Source organism: Lichenostomus cassidix, chromosome 8 (assembly GCF_008360975.1).
Source record: "Lichenostomus cassidix isolate B80296 chromosome 8, HeHo_3.0, whole genome shotgun sequence".
Taxonomy (NCBI): domain Eukaryota; kingdom Metazoa; phylum Chordata; class Aves; order Passeriformes; family Meliphagidae; genus Lichenostomus; species Lichenostomus cassidix.
The window spans coordinates 17,226,534-17,246,951 of NC_139489.1; the positions used below are offsets into that span (position 1 = coordinate 17,226,534).

Below are 20,418 nucleotides of genomic sequence, written 5' to 3' on the forward strand. Positions count from 1 at the left end.
CTCTGTACTCTTCAAAAATCTGAGTTTGGTTTCCTTAGCTGTGAAACACTCAATACAATTACCTCATTTAGGTTAAAGGTTTGTTTTGTACCATTCAACTGGCAGAACTTCTGTGCTTGAGAATAAGGTAAATGAAATATTCAAGATGTTTGGAAAATTGGTTATGATTTTGAAATTCGTGTGTGACACATAGCAGAGTGATAAAAAGCTTTGCTCTTGGAGCAAGATGTCAGTCCTTTTTGGCTTAGCACCCTCTAAAAGAAGATGCACATAAAACCAAAGTCAAGCACCCCAAACCACAAATTGAATAAAGTCTCATCTCTGCTGAATAAATGTAAGTGAAATAAGTATTTATGTCTGTGTAATTCAGGAGTTGGCTGTGTCACACCGTAGTGCCAGCATCTTCAGATAACCCTTTTGAAGTAAATCACAATAACCAGGCAGGTACTGTACTGCTTTTGATTTTGTAATTTAACACTCTGTGTCCAAGTCCATCATGTCTTTTGCTGCATAGGTGGTGTTAAAGTTACATTCTGAATTGAAGTACAGAAGGGTCTAGGCTGCTTGATAACCAGTTAGGAAAAATAATTATGTATGTCTACTAAGATCATTACTCACACGGTAAGAGAGATCTTTGTCTTTGACCAAAAGCTTGGGAAATATATATGGGAGTGAGTTAGTAGAGGTTTGCTATACATTTATGATTTCATGGAGGAATTGGAAAAACATGTCACGCATGAACCTGTACGTCTGTGAATCAGACTTTTGAACACTAATTTATGTGAATAAGACAAGTGTAGAATTTATGATAGAGGCCAGTGTAAGAAATTCACATTTAATTGTTCTTCTGAAGCAAAAATGTTAAAACTTTCAAGTGCAACAACAGAATCTTGACTGACTATGAAGGTATTCATGAAACATAAAATATGTTTGAAAATGAAGCGAGAACTGTTCATGAAACACAAATATAGGAACTGAATATCCGCTCTGAGTAATTTGTGCTTCTTTTGGATTTTTCTGCTGTGGATTAAGAAATTAACAGCTTTTTGAAAGCCTGATTTACTAGGAACCAGGAGTTTATGTAATCACTCTTGTATTCTTTCTCACAGCAGTTGCTGTTGTAAGTAACTTTTTGAAGCTAAAGGCATCTCAAATTTGAGATATTTCAGAATAATAAAGTTCCTGCAGGTTTTGAGAAGAGCATTTATTTGGTACTGGGGTTGCTTCAGCTGTGTATGTAGTAACTGCTGAACCATTGCAAATTGATGCATGTCATATTAATGGGAAAAAAATGCTGCTGAATTATCTTAATCAGTCAGACTATGAACAGATTCAGTCTCTGCTGCTACTTCTGCCTCTTCAGTTGAGCTGTCCAGGCTGCAGATAGGGGCTCTCATGCAAAGCTAAGTGGATAGCTGCAAGCAGAAAACACTGCAGTTATCACTGAGTAACCTAATGCTGCTAGTAATCTTGAGCTTTGCAACGTTCTGCCCTTGTTGATATGATGTTAAAAAAATGTTTTATGTTCCATCTTATACTGAGTACCTGGTATTATATTTATAGTAGAAAGCAATGTAGTTTGAATAACAGAGTTTCTATAACTTGTTTATCTTGTTTTTCAGTTTTATCTAGCTAAATTTTTTCTTAGTTATATCTGATTAGAAATGGCATCCTTACATTGAAAAGGGCAAGACATGATCCTTCTCATGGTCCTACGTAATCTTAGTATTAGGCATAAGGCAGTTTTAAAGGAACTCTGCTGATTTGATAGGCACAGCTTGTTGCTTCCTATGTACCCTTACAAGCTTAGAGCATTCAATAAACTGTATAAAGATTCTTCAGAGCTGATATTGAAAACAAAGTAAACTTTTATGGCTCTATGTGTGCATATGCCTATAAAGTTTATACTTCATTATACTATTCTGTATGTGGACACAGATATAGTGCAGTACGATGAAAAGGTAAAGAAAGAAAGAGCAAGGTATGAAAAGAAGTGTACGTCTCTTCAGCTGCGTCAAATGCCCATCTTACAAATAATTTGTGGAAAGGATTATCTTGTATGTTTTCAATATAAACTCTCTGACTTTTGCTGCCCACTTTTAAGTCATTCATTAAATATTTGTCATGTTTTAGGAATTACGATGAAGATGTAATTCCCTACCCTAAATTGTGTTTTGCAGAATATATGGATGTCCCCAAAATGAAAAATTATAATTTCCTGAGAATGCTAAGTCTTTTTTTTTTTTTAAATAGGGGTGTTAAAATTGAGGTAAACTCTGTACTTCTATTTGCATAGATTTCCCTTGTAGTTTCAGCTAGATATATTAATTTAATGTGTATTAAAATATTAAAACTTAAGGTTAATTTAAATGTTATTGAAATAGAATAACTATATTTAATTATATTTTAATTTGAAATGCTGGACAAAGTTATTGTTCAGCAGTTCTCATTGTGTCCAGAGATGGCTTCATTACAGTGGTGGGTTAAACAACTATGCTTAAGCTGCTCTCATTTCAGATTGCCATGTAAATATACCGCTTTACTTAGATTTCAAGTTGTTGCACTTATCTGAAAAGAGGAAGTATCATCTTTAAAAATCACAAAATAGAGGAAAAAAAATCTCTTACTGTCTCTTTCTTTTTAGAGAGGATCTGACGAACTTCTTTCAGGCAGTGTACTCAATAGCCCGAACTCTAACATGAGCAGCATGGTAGTTACTGGTAAGTGATGCCCTTTAAAAGGAGAAATCTATAATTTATACTTGGACTCATTTCCTGTTTACGAGGGGAGAACACCAGAACAAGAAACTCTTGTGCTATAGAGGGATAAACGGTTGGCTTGTATTAGAGTATAGTGACCTTGTATATACTCACAAACTTTGGGTGTCTGAGAAGAATAATCCCGTAAAACAATAGACAACTTTCAGATATCTGCACACTAAATTGTTGGGTGATGGGATGAAAAATTACAGTTGTCTTGTACAGATACCTTTAAAGTAAACAATCTCAACTGCCAAGCAAAGGTAAACAGCTGAAATCCTGTGTGACATCAACTTTTTTACATATGGACATCTGCAAGTCTGGACAGTACAGGGAAGAACACTGTGCCAGTTTCATCATACAGCATGGATTCAGGAAGACAGAGTTCTGGTTGAGTGGTAAAGCAGGAAGCTTCACTTTGCTCCTTCAGTTTGAGATTGCAGTAGTAGAATCTCAGAATATCAGTGCAAAGTGAGTGTGGTTGTTTTTGAATCAATTTTCTGTTGATGCTAGATAGAAAGATTTTTCATGGCACATACTAAAAGGCTTTCTATTGCAATTATGCATCTATATGTTGAATGTGCATTGAGTTCTCTTGGAAGGCTTATTTCAGAGGTCTTGCTTTTTCTCTTTTCTTTTTTTTCTCTCTACCGTACTTTTTTTTTTTGGTGGGTTTTTTATTTTTTTTTTTCCTTTTGGCTTAGAGTTGTGGAGTAGTTAGTTCATGGCATCAGAGTGTTGCTGGGCTTTCCAGTCTGTTGCCTGGTTCACTATTTTACTGTGCCTGATTTTCTCTATTTATGGGCTGAGCAGTATAATCACTGATATTAGTAGCAAACTCTTTCCATTTTAATTTGTTAGTAAGGGATTGAGATTCAGGGTACAATTTCATGTTACAATTAGGGTGCTATGGTGACAGCTGTTGCCAGAATGTGTAGCTCTGTGCTTTCATCTTTAGCATAAGCAGAAAAAAACTCCAAATCCACGTTTCTGCTACACTCTTCTACTGGAGTGCTCATGCACTTGCAGAATAAGTTAATGCAGCATTAAATGATTCTAACAAAAAAAAATAGTTTTTCTTTGGAGCAACTTACTGATCAGCCGTATGATTGCACAGTTGTAGGCAGAGTGTGGTGTTGAGTGGAGGAGTATAGCAACAGAAGAGAACCACTTCCACTGGCAGTTCTGTAACTAAAGGTGAAGAGGTGGTCATACTTTGGAATAGGTCAGAAATGCAGTGTAGTGCATTCAGAGCCATTTTGGAACCCCAGAACATTTGTTTATCTTCCCTGTTTTTCTTATTTCCTTCTGGTTCTGAAGGAGGTCTCTCTTGGTCTCATTTTCTTGATGTCCTCTTCAGTCCTGAATATTAATTAGTGCTTCATCAGTTTGCTTTACTTAAAGGAGAAACTAGTATGAAAAGGACTTTGAGTGGTGTGCGTGAGGATTTGGGTATGGGCAGTGGACATTAGGACAGGATGAAGTTCTAAATGTTACCAAATTTTCCATGTATTTTTAGATACTTTTATTTTTGGGAAATTAAATGCAAGTTAATTTATCAAAGGAAAAAATAGGTAAAGGAAAAAAAATTGAAATAAGAATTCCAGTTTTGAGTTTTCAGAAGAAAAAATACCGAAGCTTGTCTAAGCAGCCTTTACACAGAAATTCTTCCTGAAAAGTTCTGAAAATGGAAAAACGTGTTCTGATCCCATTAGGTTGATGTATTGGATGGGACTTTGATGTATTTAACAAACAGAGATGCTGCTTCCCATCTTGTTTTTATTTCCACCCTCTTTAATCTGATTAAGGTTTTGGGTTTTACTCTTGGGAGTTTCTTTGTTTTGTGTGTGGGGTTTTTTGGTGTGGGTGGGAGTTTTTTGTTTGTTCTTTTTTAAATTTTTTTTGCAACCAGAACCATAAATGACAACTCAAGAAACTATCTTATTAGCAGTAGTGGTCTGCCTCCTGTACTATCGGTTTCCTTTTATAAAAATTAAATTTAAATTTTAAACTGTGTAATATGTAAAGAAGGTTGGTTGGGAAATAATCCCAAACAAACAGAACCCCACAATCTGAATGCAGTGCTATAATTCAAGTAATTCTCTATAGAAGTCAGGGGAAAGGGGGCTAGTTTGTTTGGAGATTTTATTTTTTAAAGAGTTTTGGGGTACTGTATTCAAATTTCATTATGCCCGCTTTTTTTAAGTAGCACAAACAACCCCTGTAGGGTAGGATAGATCCACTGTTCAGTATTGCTTCTGAATATATTCTCCCATAGCTGTCTTGTTTGCTGTGGACCAGGAAGTACTTTTTCCAGACTTGTACAGTTCAAAAGTTCATATTGTAAATTCAGAAATAATTAGATGTGAAATGGAAGCCTGTGTATTAATTTTTCTGTAACCATCTCCTGAAGCCAAATGTTTTCAAGTATTCTTCATGTCTGAATTGGTGTCCTCCTTTTCTTCAGTTCTGCTTTTGCTTTTTCTCTTCAGAAGAATATAAAACTTCTGTAAACAATTTTTTTTTGCTGTAGCCAAGGCATAGTAGTGATGAATCTTTCCCAAATTTTCTAGAGCTTCAAGGAACCTCTGATCATTTATTAAGTCCCTTGTAAATGAGATGTGATGTAGGAATCTGCCTGTGTAAAGCTAATATTTGTTCTTGCCCTTTCATTCTTAGAGTTGGGAAGTGTCATGATATTATGAGACTTAGCCATTGTTTTCAGGCAAATATAGAAACTTACTGTGGTTTTGACCGTGATATTTCCAATATCTGATCCCGTGATATTTTTCTAAGTAGATAGCTAGGTGAACAGAAGAAAGAGATGGTTTGTCTTTGTAATCCTCTGAGCCTTTTATTGGTGAAAGTGTACACAGTCAAAAAAACAGTTGTCAATAGCAGTGCCTTAGCAGGCCTAAACTTAGAGGAAAACCTTGTCAATCACAGCCTCATTTCTTTCTTTGCTATAGAAATATTAACCTAAACCAAAATGCCTAAGTTGTCAAAAAAACTACTTTTTCTTGGAAGGGGTTGGTTTTGGTAGAAGTGAGGGCTGTGTCGTTATGGGTGAGACTGAAGATGATTTTTTAAAAAATGAACATACTAACTTTTTATCATGGTAACAGTTCCATTTTTTTTTTTGTTTTGTATTCAGCTGCCATTCAGTGAGAATACTGTACTACTTTAATGCTTTTATGAATACTCTTGCTCTAATCTCTCCTAGTGAAAGGCATGAAAGAGGAATGGTTTCTCTGCCCTAAAGGGAGTCTTACAGACTAATCCTTTCCTGGTTTTTTGTGAAAGAAACTTGTGAAATTGGTGAACAAATGTTTGATTTGTAGTAAGATTTGCATTCTTACTGATAATTTGATAATTTGAACCACTGGTAATCCTATAAAAAAGGCTAGCATGTTGGACATGGCTCAAAATACAAGGCCTGATCCTTGGGCATTTTCTAAGCAGTTTTGTCATCCATATCCATCTTCCAGACTGAGGTGAGAGGAAGTTGACAGTGTGGTTACATTAACGTTCACTACAAGTGAAGTTACTGTTTTAGGTATTTTCTGGGTCTTTTACAAAAACAGCAGTCTTAACAGAAAGTTAGACTTGTATAAAGATGTCTTCTACCTCTTAATTCTGAACCCTTGTATCCCCTGTTTTGGACAAATTTAATTACTGTCATTGTTGAGGAACTTAATTTCAGTTAAGCATTTATATTTAAACATACAAGATTTATTTTTCTTCCTGAGCTAGGCTGGACATTATGGCAGAACATCATTCTGTAAATATTGAGGGAAGGATCCCATCCCCTAGATTAGAATTTGTAGCAAGGGAGGACAGCTTGTAAAGTATAAGATCAGCAAATATATAAGCTTTTCTAGGAAGCTTTTTTTTTATGTTACATGTGTAAGTTTCTGACATTTTTAACACCAGCTGTCATGAATATGTTAAAGTTGTGTTATCAGAACCACAAGCCTTTTACTACTGCTTGAGCTATGACTAGTTTTCCTTTAGTTTTTCTGAAAATATTGTCAAAAATCTATTCTTATTTTCTACCATAATCTTGCTTGATTCTGATTTCTTTGGAGAGCATAATCTTCTCATAAAGATCTGGAGATGTTTTTTGTTTTTTTTGTATTGGTGCACAATGACTAGAAAGGCTCTTTAGGTAAGCTAAAATATGATTTGTAACAGGATTCTAAGAATCCAGAGATGAAACCAGGATGTTTAAACAAGTATTTTTGACTCTGGATGTTTCTGAAGACATTAGTAACGCACATTGCAAATGATTGTATGTAAATTTTTTTTTACCTTTCAATGCTGTATGTTTAGTAATTACACAGCTGCAGTTGTTCATTCTGCAGATTCTAAATGCAAGAAAGAAGTCCCTTCTCTTTAAAAACTGGGAAGAGTGTTTCTTGTGTAGGGGGTTACTTCTTGTGAGGCTTTTGCTGTTCAGATGGAAGACTGCTTAATGGAAGTTGTAGGAAGAGTTACCTGTATGAAGATGCTCATGCCGTGAACTGTATTGCTGAAACCCACACCAAAAAAAAAAGTAAAATTAAGGGATGTAGTCAAAAACTGAAAGATGTTGATTAAATTTTTATGGAAGTTGGTTTATCAAAGACAAGGGGTTGAAGCAGAAGAATTGGCAGGTTTTCTTGTTACAGCTGCCATCAATTTCATTGTTCGCATTTATGTGTTTTAGGTAGATCATTAGAAACATTCCAAAATCATTTTGCAGCTGGGCTTACCAAACTCCTGGAGCTTTGAATGATACTGTTAATCTTGATCTTGTTTTTACATAATTAGCAGGGAATGTTAGCAGTGACTTTGATAGGTGATTCATTGTATTAACAGAATACTTAGCACTTAGGCATTCAAGGTAATATTTCAAGTGCTGTGTTTAACTTTGGGAAAAAACATAGATGTGCCATAGATGTGCCATTTTTTGATAGTGCATTAAGTAAAATTGGTTATTAGTTAAAATTAATGATGCCTAAACATAGGCAATTTACTTCTGAAGTTGGCAAATTGATTACAATTAATAATAATTTGAAAGATTTTAAGAAGTACATTACCTGTGATTGGAAAGTATAATAATTTAATAATAAAGTATACTTTACATATTTCTACAGATATGCAGATTAAGAAACTTATAAAAATAAAAATACACAGGATGGGAGAAATAAAATGTGGCTATTATTATTAATTTAGGTAATTTCTTTCTGCATCTCTATGCCATGGTAACTCATTGTTGTTCTACTTCAGTTGGGTTTCACTCTATCTGTGCTATTTTTACTTATTTTTAAGGACTAAATTGAGGTGCATTAATTTTAGAATGTGCAGCATTGAACGGCCATGATACCATATTGTAAATGTGTTATCATAGTTGCTTAGAAAAGTCAGTGCTTGGTGCATTTTGAAACAGAGGTGTAGCCTATGTGCAGATGTGCCAATTAAAAGTCGTGTAGTTAAATTTTTTTGCTTCACCATGTTTACTTATTTAAGGTCAAATTCCTGTTAAGCAATAATCTTTGTACTGTAAGATAGGTTTAATATTGATTGGTCAAGATTTTCATGTGCACATGGCCCATGTCTGAGATAAACAACAAAAAGCCGTATCAACCGAGCAAGCATCATTAACACTGAGCATGTAACCTTTAACATCAGGGTTAACAAATGTGGACTTCAGACAACTTCATATTCTATATGTTTTTATCTTATATTTGAGTGTAATATTTCCTTTATTTGTTCTTTCAAACGTTTTGAATTCCCAGTTTTATCTTTAAGTTGAACTTTGAAGACTTACATACTAAAACAAAAGTCCTGTTTATTTTCTTTTGGGAACCTGTTGGCACTTGTGGAGAAGTCACTGGATCAGACAGAGCTCTCTTCCTGCATTCTGTCAGTTACATCAGGAAAATATATATATAGGGAACATATAGGAAGACTTTCATTGAGGAAAGAACCTTTCAGAAACAAAACCACAATGCTCTCTATTTTATGCTCCCAATTTATGATTGTCTGCAGTTTGGGTAGCTGGTTGTTTGAGGCAGATGATTGTATTCAGTAGCCACTGCAACATTTTAGTGTTTGTCTGGTCATAATCTGTAACCGTAAACTAGGTATCTTCAATTGCATTGCCTTGCTCTTAGTCACTTATTTCCTGTCAGGATATGTGTCCCATGTTCTACTTGTTGATAACATTAAATGACATATATTTAGCCAAGGTAAAACAAGAAGTACTTTCTAAATAGCAACAGCAACGAATACCATTGCTATTGAGCTTCTTGTCTTTAGTGTGTACAAACTGAAAGTTTCTTTTTTTTTTGTTGGTTGTTGGTATGCACTGACAGTTGTGAAACAGAGAGTGATTGCTGCAGAAGGATGTTTATTTATATATTATTTCACTACTGTAGATATGCAGGAATGTATAACCAGTGTCTTGTGGTAATTTTTACTTTTTTTTCCCCTTCTTTCAGGAACTAATGGGTGAAAGCAACTTTTTATTGTATCCAAAATTTTTTGCCTATAGCCGCAGAGTTACATTTGTATATTAAGAGACTGTGTGCTTATGAAAAAAGTTTATCGTACAGGAAAATTATGCATCTAAAATAAAGGCCTCAGAACTCTTAGGTCATATTTATGTATTTCTCAAAAACCAAAAAAAAGTGCAGAAAAAAGCTCCTCTAGGATGAAATTTTATTAAAATATGTTTTCAAAAAGTTATTATCAGGAAGTGAGCTACTCATTCTTTGCTAGGAGTTATGCTGAACTTGAAGATCCATTTTTCTGCAAAAACTACTTGGTTGCATTGAATATTCATAGCTTGAATGGCTTGAATGATTGAATGACTTAGACTTACAATATGCCTTGTGTATATTGCAGATAATTTTGTTGCTTTTTTATATAGGTTCCTATTTCTGTGTTTAATAAAACAGGAGTTTCTAACTGAAAATGGCCATTTAAAGGCTTTGTCAACCTGTAAGCATTCAATTTCAACAAGTTGATTTATGCTGAATTGAAGGAACTCTGTGCAACAGGGATGTGGCTTATGTATGAATTATATTTAAATTGTAGTATCTTACTTAGATGTGAGAATAATGCTTTGAGTAGCATTAGTAAAGATGAGATCCTGTTTAGAAATAGTTGCCTGATATCACATGGAAACTGACTTTTTCATCTCCTTGGTGGAGAGATGCAGAGGCCTTAGATTAGTGCTATGTATGGTTGTTACAGAGCATGAAGTTTTTTGGTAGTCTGGACTGAATATAACCATTGTTGTATTCTGTGGAACTTGGCAGTGCAGGGTTAATGGTTGGACTAGATGATCTTAAAGGTCTTCTCCAACCTAAATGTTTCTATGATGCAGAGCTAGGTTTCTGATTATTTTTGGTTTTATATTTTTAAACTATATATTTAAGGCAATAACTTGATTTGTAAGTGAACTAATACTAACAGTGTTTTAGTTATTTTCCCAGTGTTTTTTAAAACTTTTTTCCCCCGATGTAAATGTACTATGCTGTTTTCAGTGCATTTTGCATCAGGATTTTCAAGTCTAGTGAAAGCCAAACTAGCTCATGAAATAGCTACTTGCCAATAAACCCCCAGTTTAACAGCAGTTTCTGAGCAGTAGTTATTAGTCAGCTTGTGAGGTCTCCTCCTCCAACATCCCTTGACCCCCCCACAGTTTTCAGCAATTTTAAGTGCTATATAGGGAAGGATCTTTCAGGTTGTTGCTGTTGTTCCTCCTCCTTCGTAGGCCACGTAAATAGACTGTTTCTATCAAAAGACCACGTTATTCCTCCAGTACCTTGCTTCCCTTGACTTAGCTTTTAACCCTTATGGACACTGATTCTGCTAATGAAATTTGTTAGAAAATGAAGTAGTTGTTTTACAGTAGTTAAATTCACCTTTCAATGGCTCTGAACAAGTTGTGTTCCCATGTTGTATGTGTGGTTTTCTATTTCCAAGTGCAGTTTAATGATGCGTCTTCAGCTGAGAAGTACCATTTATAATGACAAATAAGAGACTATAGCTGAAGAGAGAGGTTTCATACAGTGCCAAAATCTCTCAATAACTCTTCTAAAATCTAAATCTAATTTGTTCCACAAATGTCTTGAAAAGTTCATTTGTGTATTTGCATGCATATTTAGTGTATGATACACACTTCATTACTGCCATTACTGAAACAGTAAATTAGTGTTAGGCTATGCTGAATGGATAATCAAAAGTAGAAAAAGTACATATTCTCTTTGCTTTCAACATAAGTTCTTAATTTCTTCCATCTTCCAAAATCCACTGTTAAATGTTTTGGCACATATTATAGTTTAAAAAGGTGGGCTTTTTTTAAAACAAATGTTACTAGTTCAGCTTTCATTGTACAAGACATGTTTCTGCCAATAAGTAATAAACAGCTTTTGTAGTGGTCACTTGCCCTAGTGCTAGAAACTTTTTTTGGGCAATTACAGAATTATTGTGAATGCTTCTTGCCAGTCCCCCTATCCTGTCCTTCTTGCCCCCCATTTTTCTGATTGTCATGCATTCTTTGGTGCCTAATTCTGTACTGTAATATATATATATCTGCTTTTTTACATGTTTTTGCACAAGCACTTGCCAACATAGCTTTTTTTTACAGTAAGTAAGAAAGGTTTAATGAATAGTGTAGCAGATATTTAAGACAGTGTAAAAAAACAGAATTGTGTGAGAGACTTGTAAACATGAGTTAACACTGTTAATTGCTCTTCAGGAAAAGATATATATATATTTAGCACAACAAAATATTTCTTTTAAGCTTGTTCTTTAAACCTGCTGCAGCAACAGTTGAAAAACTGTAAAATGCCAATATAAGGTAGCAATGCTAATAGATGCAAAATCAATTGGGTAATACAGTATTATTAAATTATTGTGATTAATAATTTTTAAAGGAGCATTTACTTTCATTTACATATCATTAATCATGTGAGTGATTATATACTGGCCAGTGATACTTTTACTAGAAATGCTCAGATTGCCTAAGGCTAATTCAAACAAGGACTTCAGTTTAAAAAAAAGTAAATTCTTGGACATTATGCTGTGGAAAAGTTAATATGTCAAAATTTTCAGTTGAAAACCACACAAAAGACAAAACAGCTCTGTCAGTACTGATCTGAGCAGTCATGGTGTATATTTTTCTGGTGATAAAACAAGAGGTTTCTTAATCAAATTCAGGAAATTCTTTAGGTTAAAAACTTGATTTTCACTTTCTTGTTTCTTATTGCTAATGTTTCATATTTTTTGAAGCTTGTAATGAAGGGCATTGGACATGTAGTTTCAGTATCACCATAATTCTTTTATCCTTTGCAGGTTTGTTTTGAATATTTTGTTTATGTTGCATTGCCCAGCCTATCACACTTCACCTTGTTTCTTTTTTTTTGTAGAAATTTAAATTGAGAGCTAGGAGAGACTCTTGTGTGATGAGCTTCAGGTGAAAAGTAAAAGTACTTTTTCACAAACTTTGACTGTCTATCTCTTTGTGATAGAATTATATTGTATATTTTGAACAGGAGGAGTCTGGCTACCTGAAAGCTCAATCTCACCATGTTTGCCAAAATGGTACAGGTTAGAGGCCTGTGTAGATTTCAGATCCTAGTTTAAGTGTGTATTTTTAAAATTTTGCTCTTCTATGTTCCACCAAAATTTGTCTTTCTGTGCAGCAGATGGAAATAAAATACATACTATTGCATGGATTCTAGCGTTGTCAGTTGGAGATACTCATAGCTGAGTTTTGACCAGTTTCAAGTGTTGATAGGTTTTTGTTGTTTTCTCTGCTGTAGTAAGGTGGAAAATACAGTGCAAGAAGTTTTAAAAAACTTCGTAGTGGGAATTTTTTTTGGATTAGGGGTGATAGTGGTGGTACTGTGTGTAGGTATCGAATTACTGCATGATGTACTCTAAGGTTTGCTGTTTTTAACTAATAGAATATTTCAAATTTTATATTTAGATAAATCTAAATAACTTGTATTTTTTTATAGAAAAAAGAAAGTCTTATCACTTCTTTCACTAATATCTAAATGCATGCTGATTTGCAGCACTGATTAATTCATTAATACCAATATCTTATGACGCTTGCTTGTTAGCTCTTGTTAACTTGTTCGTAAACTCTAATGTTTACTCCACGGACCAAAGAAAATAACATTTTCTGGACTTCTTTCAAGCACAAGACTTCTTCCATCCAACTGGCTAGCTGCGTATTAAGCAAAAGGAGTTCAAGTTGGAATTTTGCCTGAATTCTGTACAAGAACTCTGGATAATATTCTAAATAGTGGCTTTCTGGTGCTTTGTACTTTGATGTTAATGCTTCCCTGATTCTATTAGGGAAATTTGTGTGGCTCTTCCCCCACCCCCCATCTGTGTTGGCTGCATCATGGTAATTAGTTGGTTTTTCCTTTTCTGTGAGCAAGCTCGTAGTTCATAACGGACATTTTTCTACTTTATCCTTAAATGGTTGGTTTCATCAGCCTTTTGTGATGTCAGTCCTCTGGGTCATCCCGTTTCTCCACTCTGATCTTTCCCAGCATTAATGATGCTTCCTGTCTTGCTTTGTTACTCTTCTACTTTTTGTGTCCAATTCCTTAGTGCAAGCAGTTCTTAAAAAGACTTTGGGATCTATTAAGGGTTCACCACTGTTTTATTTCTTAAAAGAAATTCTGAGTAACCAGTAATTGTTCTTTTTTAAAGTATGTTTGAGTTCTTATGTGAGCCCTTGCTCAACATAATTAATATTCTTACATGGTATTATGTGAGATGCTTCACTGAGGTTTTTGTCAGAGGACAATGTTAGTCTTGAACAGTCCATCTTTCATGAAACTAATATTTGTCTCTGTAGAATTTGTTCTGAACCCTTGAATATGATTTAAACCAAATGAGATGACTCACTTAAAATCATGTTTATAATTAAAAACATTTTTAATAAAGCACTAATAATATCAGTAAACTTTTCAAATAGAGTCTGAATATGTCTTTCAGCCAATGGTAATGACAACAAGAAATTCAAAGGTGATGATAAAATGGATGGGGCTCCTTCTCGTGTTCTTCATATCAGGAAATTGCCTGGGGAAGTGACAGAAACAGAAGTTATTGCTTTAGGTTTACCTTTTGGTAAAGTAACCAACATCCTGATGCTGAAAGGGAAAAACCAGGTAATTTGTTGCTTTCCATTTTTTAATATGCTTACTGTCTGATTTCAAAATATGTTGTTAAAATGCTATTGAAGTAAGTAATAAAGCAGTAAGTAGAAAAGAAAAAAGCTTTTGTTCCTTGATTTTTTAAAAATTAATTAACACCATCTTTTAGTAAATTTTGGGGGAAACGGGATGGTTGGCGGCTACATAATGCAAGAAGTTAGCTGTAGTCCTGCATCTTCACAGATGAATTTTTGGAGATGAAGTAGCTTAGCAAATAAAGTTGGTATGTGTAGAATGACATTTTTTCAAGACTGATATTTGTTAAAATGTGTTATCAAACCCTTTGTTTTTTGTATATGATGCTAAGATCAAGATTATCTGCATTGTAAATACTGAAAATTAACTGTTTTAATTACAGGCGTTTTTGGAACTTGCTACAGAAGAAGCAGCTATCACTATGGTTAATTACTACTCTGCTGTGACACCTCATCTTCGTAACCAACCCATTTATATCCAGTATTCCAATCATAAAGAACTAAAGACTGATAACACACTGAATCAGGTATATTTACTGTTCAGTAGCATTACAAATGCAGACAGTAGAAGATGAGGCATGGCATGTGTTCTTGGCTCATGTGCCATGTGTTTGAATCATTTGGTTTTGTGCACATTCTAACACTACTGTAGTCTTACCTATGATCGTTCCATTTTGTGACTGTGGAAGGGATTGGCTTTCTGTGTGATCTTTCCATTATGGTAAATTTTCTTAATGTTTCCTTAAAGTCAAAAGGAAAAGATTCTGAAGTATGTTTTTAATAGTTATTTAAAAGTTTTAAATAACTTTAAAGTTGTTGTCTTAGTTTATAGACTGTAGGATGATAAAATTAACTTTCTTGTTCTGACACCTGAGATTCCAATTCCGATTTGACTTTTCCTAGTGGTAATAGGTAATGCCAATGCCTATGTTTCAGTACTTTAAATGATCACTCCAGTAGCACTGGTGACCTCAGCTTATGTGATCTGCTTTTTCTGGAGAATAAAACCATAATGATCACTCTAGAGACAAATGTACTTAATAGCAAAAAACCGTCTTGCTCTTCCCTCTCCTGACCTATTTCACAAAAAATACAGATAGCTATGTCTGTTTTTAGTAGAACAGAGTAATTAGCAAAAGTAACATGGTGACCAATTCATACAAACTATAGAGAGATAAGAGACTCAATCTACCTCAAGTCTGATGATTGTTTTAAGACTAATTTCTTACATTGCATTTTTGATGATGCAAAAACCAGCATAAGTGCCAAGTTAATTTCTATTAATTGTGTCCTCTCGTAGGACATGCAAATAGTAACGTTACAGCTGTTGCATTTGAAAGCAATCACAGGGTAATAAGTGTTGTCTTTCATTATCCTCTGGTTTCTCTGCTGATAATGATTTTGTTTCACATGTTCACCTTTTCAACCTATAGGATGTGCTGGCTTTTCAGCAGCTTTTATGCCACTGTCCATATTAATATCCCATCTTAACTGATATTCCAAGTCTTTCAGAACTTAATTTTAATTTAATTTAGAGCTAAATAATATAAGTAGGTACTAGGCAGTAAGTATTCCGTAAATACTGTCCTACGAGGCATGCTATAAAACAAAGATTGTTGGATATTCTTTTTAGTGTAAGAAAAAATAAAGATAGTGCAGGTATTGCTTGTAGTCTGGCATTTTTTTGGATACTCAAAACTTAGTTTTCAAATCAGATTAAAATTTTTTCTCATCATCCCAAATTCATTCGAAATTGTCTTTTTTAGATGTTCAGTCAGGAAGATGTGGAGATATTAAAATGTTACTATGTGTAACTAGAAAGATAGGATAAAAAATTGGAGAAATGTGCAAGTATCTTAGTTATAAGGAAGATGGGAAAAAATTATTTAACCAAGGGGTACTTTCAACAGCCAGGCCTTGGCTGGAAAGGTTCCATTAAGCTGTGTCATTTTGAACTGCTCGGTAATAGTCGCTTCAGAGATTATTTTTACTTATATGCTCGGGACGAGCAGATTGGAAATAGACCATTTTAAAGTTTTCATTTCAGTTTTATAATTCTATGAAAATCCTTTTCCTGTGAGACATGAAAACACTGAGAGGAGCATTTAAACTCTGATATAAAACAAATATCTCTTACTTTGTTTAGAGCATTATCAAGATTCAAGAGATTTGAGAATAGAATGACATCTAACTGTGGTTCTTTTTATTCATCAGCCTGTCATAAATGCATGGGTTTAGTCCTTCTGCGCAGACACCGGAACATTTAGAAATAAAAGTACTTTGGGTGGCATATCTGATCTTTTGAAGTTAGTTTCAATTTTGCAAAAATAAGAAAAGTGTTACATACTACTTAAATGTCTTCAAATTGGGTACTTATATATGATGCTAGATGTTATTTTGAACTTGTTTGACAAAATACTCATAAGAATTTTAATATTTACCATTGTTTAGTCCTGTATTCGTTCATGTATTGACACTAATTTTAATGGAATGAAATATGATATATAAGGATAGATAGATAGTGCTGACAAGGGTCATATGTTAAAATTGACTTCACAAGTCATAGTTCATTGTTTAAACTTTAGTAGCAGTTCATACAGTTTAAACAGTTCATACAGTTTAAACTTTTCCAGTCACTTTAAGGACTGACTTTTAATTGGTATGTGCTTCTTCTGTGCTTATAGAAAGAGTAGGAAATAATTATGCAACTCAGCCAAATATCTGGCCATCTTGAAAGTTGTGTGTTCATGCATTAGGGAAAAGAAGTGTAATCAAAAGACACTTTTACAGAGTTACAGTAGTTAATGTGAAATGTAGAGGTAAATTTTGTTCTCCCAACTGGTGTTCACCAGGTCTTTTTTTTTTCCCCCACTTTCCTTATTTATTGATTCGTTTCAGTATGAGGAGTGTCATGTAAGTTGTGAGACATGAAATTGTGTAGTAGCTCTAATACCTTTAAAATATGAAGTATGCACTAATATGGTGATTATTATTTTTACCTGGCATGCTCACTTGTCTCTCTTGTTTTTGTATTGTTTTGCTTCATAAGGCCACTGTAATGAAAGTATTAAATGGAACCCCTTTTTTCTGCACTTTTTCTTTCTCAGAAAAAGACATCTAATCTTTCTGATACTGTCAGTTTTGGCAGTGGAAGTAGTTACATAGATGTGTGTTCTTGTGGTATTATCATGTGGTTACCTTTGAATTTCTAAAATCCTGCTTGTGTTTAAAAACAGAAAAATCCCCATATATTGAGGGGATTTTGTTTTTCTTTTTACAAAAGAGGGTGGATAACAGACACCAGTTTGATTACCTCTCTGGATACTACTTACTGACATTTGTTAGTCTTGTGTATTTTTTCATTGTATTAAAACTGAGAAGTTTGGAAGTGTTAGTTTAGAATTTTCCCTTCCTATCAGAGCCTTTTACATAATGAAAATGGCAGTGAAATGTTAACTGAGATACAGTCTTACGATCAGTAAAGATAAATACTTCTGGTTTCTGAAGGGTTGGGCATTCTTGTTGGTTGGTTTGTCTGTCTAGTTTTATTTCCTGTAAAGGAAAGAGTCTTGAAACCTACAAAATCCTCACTTTCTTTATCCTTACTAGTAGAACAATAAGCTTGCTACTAGAAAGATTGATATTGGTGCCGTTTGAAGCCCCTCCTTAATGTGACATAAGGATTAATTGATGTTTTCATTTTTGTTGTCTCTTCTCACAGAGTCAGACTGCATTGCACTTAATGTTGTGTTATGTCTGTAGCTCTGAGTTTTAAATAAGTGGACTATTTTGTGTTTCTGGAGTTAACTATATTAATATTTTTAATCAATTTCAAGCCATTATCTTGAAATATTAAGAAAATCCCTCTTCTGTAATTTTTTTTAAGCGGGCCCAAGCTGTTCTTCAGGCAGTGACGGCTGTGCAGGCAACAAACGCTCCCATTAGTGGGACCACTGTTAGTGAGAGTGCAGTGACTCCAGCTCAGAGTCCAGTACTTAGAATAATTATTGACAACATGTACTATCCAGTAACCCTGGATGTTCTTCATCAGGTGAGTGAAATTTCATTTTAACTTGGGCTGTGATTGAGAGAAACAGATGTGTTAAACTTTACAATATTTTTGGCAGATATTCTCTAAATTTGGTGCTGTATTGAAGATAATCACATTCACAAAGAATAACCAGTTCCAAGCTTTACTCCAGTTTGGTGATCCAGTAAACGCACAGCAAGCAAAACAAGTAAGTATAGTTCTCTTTTAAGGTTAGAGATCTTCCTGTATTCTCAACATTTGTAAAATGTTAATCTAACAGAGTATTGCTGTAACAGTGTGTCATACTCCTCCACCACTTGTGTGAATTTCTCAAGATTTAAAAAAAAAAAAAGTGGAAGTTATTATATAATATGTTATGCCATGTGAAATCGGTATTTAATGGTTGTACGTTTACGGATACTGTGTCTAAACTATTTTAGACATTTTTGTATGAACAAATATTATAAGAAGATTGCAGAGAGATGAAATAATATGTAATACTGCAATAGTAAAAATATCAACCAGAAGTAAGAATGTAGGATGTTGTGGTGATGCATAATTAGTTCACCATAAGCAGCAAATTTAGTAACCCTGTTGGATTGTTGTTGGCAGGTACTTTTAAGCATCCATACAAAGATGTGATTTGTGGAGTAGTTACAGATTTGTGAAAGTACCTAATTACAGCATCCTAGAAAAAAACAAAACTAAACTTACTTGTAACTATAAAAGCCCAGAAGAGAGAGTACAGTTTACTCATTTGACCAGACTGTGAAGAAGCTTTGCAGTAGTGATGGGTTAGCAGGATCTTGCTTTTGTCTTGTAGGACACTCTCCTATCCTGGGTAGGAGAGGCAAGAACAGGTAACTGGTTTTATTCATTATAGCAGGAGAAAGCCTATGGATAAATTGTGGCAAAGATCAACAACATGTCATCTAGACCAGATGGTTTGAATTAATTGAATGGGATGTATTCACATTTGTGGCAGTAGGAAAGTTGAACCAAAGGGGAAGGTGAGATTTTTATTATTATTATTATTAATAGTATAATTTTCAAGAGATAAATGGAATTAATTTATATTTTCAAACCTTCACATGCAGTTGGGGTTTGAGGAAGGCTGATTAAACTTGATGTGCTGGTTTAGAGTTGCTTGCAGCATAGAAAGTGCTTATTGCCTGAATATGACAGACTAGCTAAGAACTTCACCAAAGTGAAAAGCTCACACCTCAGCCTATGTTGGCAAATTTTCCTCTTAGTAGAGGAAGGACAAAAATGGGCTTAATTTTCTGTTTTAAAGAATGAGGATTGTATTGAAATAAAGACTTCATTAAGCGGTGGAGGATGGTCATTTTTGTCCTTATCACCAAATGAAATATTGGGCATTGAGTAAAAAACAGTGAGATGATCAAGATGGGCAATCACAAAAAATGAGACATGTTTTCAAAAAGCAGAGTGTAAGTTTTCATGCTGTTGAGGAAAACAAAGAAGAGAGAAGAGAAGAGACAGGATGATTTGCAGCTTGATTTATGGTGGTCCACTTGAAGATAATCTACTCCTGAAAAGCAGTCTGGAAATACTTGTAGACCTGGTGCACAATTTAAATTAGGGATGTTCTTTTTGAAGTTGAATATTTGACACTTGAAACAGTGTCAAATATTAGATTATGCCTCAGAGTAAAGAGAGATGCAGATATATCACTGTATTACATAGGAATTGGTATGGATGGGATGCACCTTTCAGGTTTAAAATAGTAGTACAGAAACTAGATCTTAACCTACAAGTGCTGCAGAAATCAGTTGTAGACATTCTACATTGTAGATTTTTATCTGAAATATTTTATAAATAGTTGGATGCTGAGTGTGGTTGTTACAGAAGATTGTAGTTCAGGCTTGATTTGGGTTCAGAAAGCTATTTTTTTTAGTAATAGATGTTACTGCTACTTTTAAAGTGCATTTCTGACACAAAATATGATATCAAGTGATAAATCTTTTGACCTCATTTTTTAAGTAGTGTATTATTAGAAAACTTAATGGAAAGATGACGTCTGTGAAATGGACTGTAGTTATGTGAAAATTACCAATGTATTTCTAGGAATATTTTATAATGAAGTTACAAATGAAAGGATGAGGTATGTCAAAGTATGAAAGAAGTCCAAGAATCTCTTGCTGTTGTTGACTTCAGACAAACTGATACTAGCTTGTGGGATACTGTATTGGTCTTTAAAAAACACCAACATGTATTTGTTTCTCCAGTTTTGCATGTTTTGATTACAGTGCCTGTTCACTAGTAGTAGCTCTTGTGAGAATGACTAAACTCCATTGAGTGAGTGACTTCTATATATACACTCATTGTCAGAGTGGTCTTGGGGCCTTAATGTCAAATTGAAATGGTCTTAGGTTTATAGTTTCATATTTTTCCCAATCTATGCA

The 20,418-nt window shown here is 34.2% G+C and overlaps 1 protein-coding gene across 7 annotated transcripts in view; it reads left to right on the forward strand.

Moving 5' to 3' along the window:
- PTBP2 (polypyrimidine tract binding protein 2) overlaps positions 1 to 20,418 on the forward strand; it is a 45,655-nt gene that overhangs the window by 11,119 nt on the left and 14,118 nt on the right. For 5 of the 7 annotated variants that reach the window (XM_085068138.1, XM_085068139.1, XM_085068140.1 and 2 more), the window contains 5 exons: positions 2,645 to 2,720; positions 13,770 to 13,942; positions 14,346 to 14,489; positions 17,849 to 18,013; positions 18,090 to 18,200. In XM_085068138.1, coding sequence (XP_084924264.1) covers positions 2,645 to 2,720; positions 13,770 to 13,942; positions 14,346 to 14,489; positions 17,849 to 18,013; positions 18,090 to 18,200 — 669 coding nt within the window. Of the gene's footprint in view, positions 1 to 2,187; positions 2,270 to 2,644; positions 2,721 to 13,769; positions 13,943 to 14,345; positions 14,490 to 17,848; positions 18,014 to 18,089; positions 18,201 to 20,418 lie in introns of those variants that run through there. The other 2 variants (XM_085068142.1, XM_085068145.1) reach the window with 2 other exon arrangements.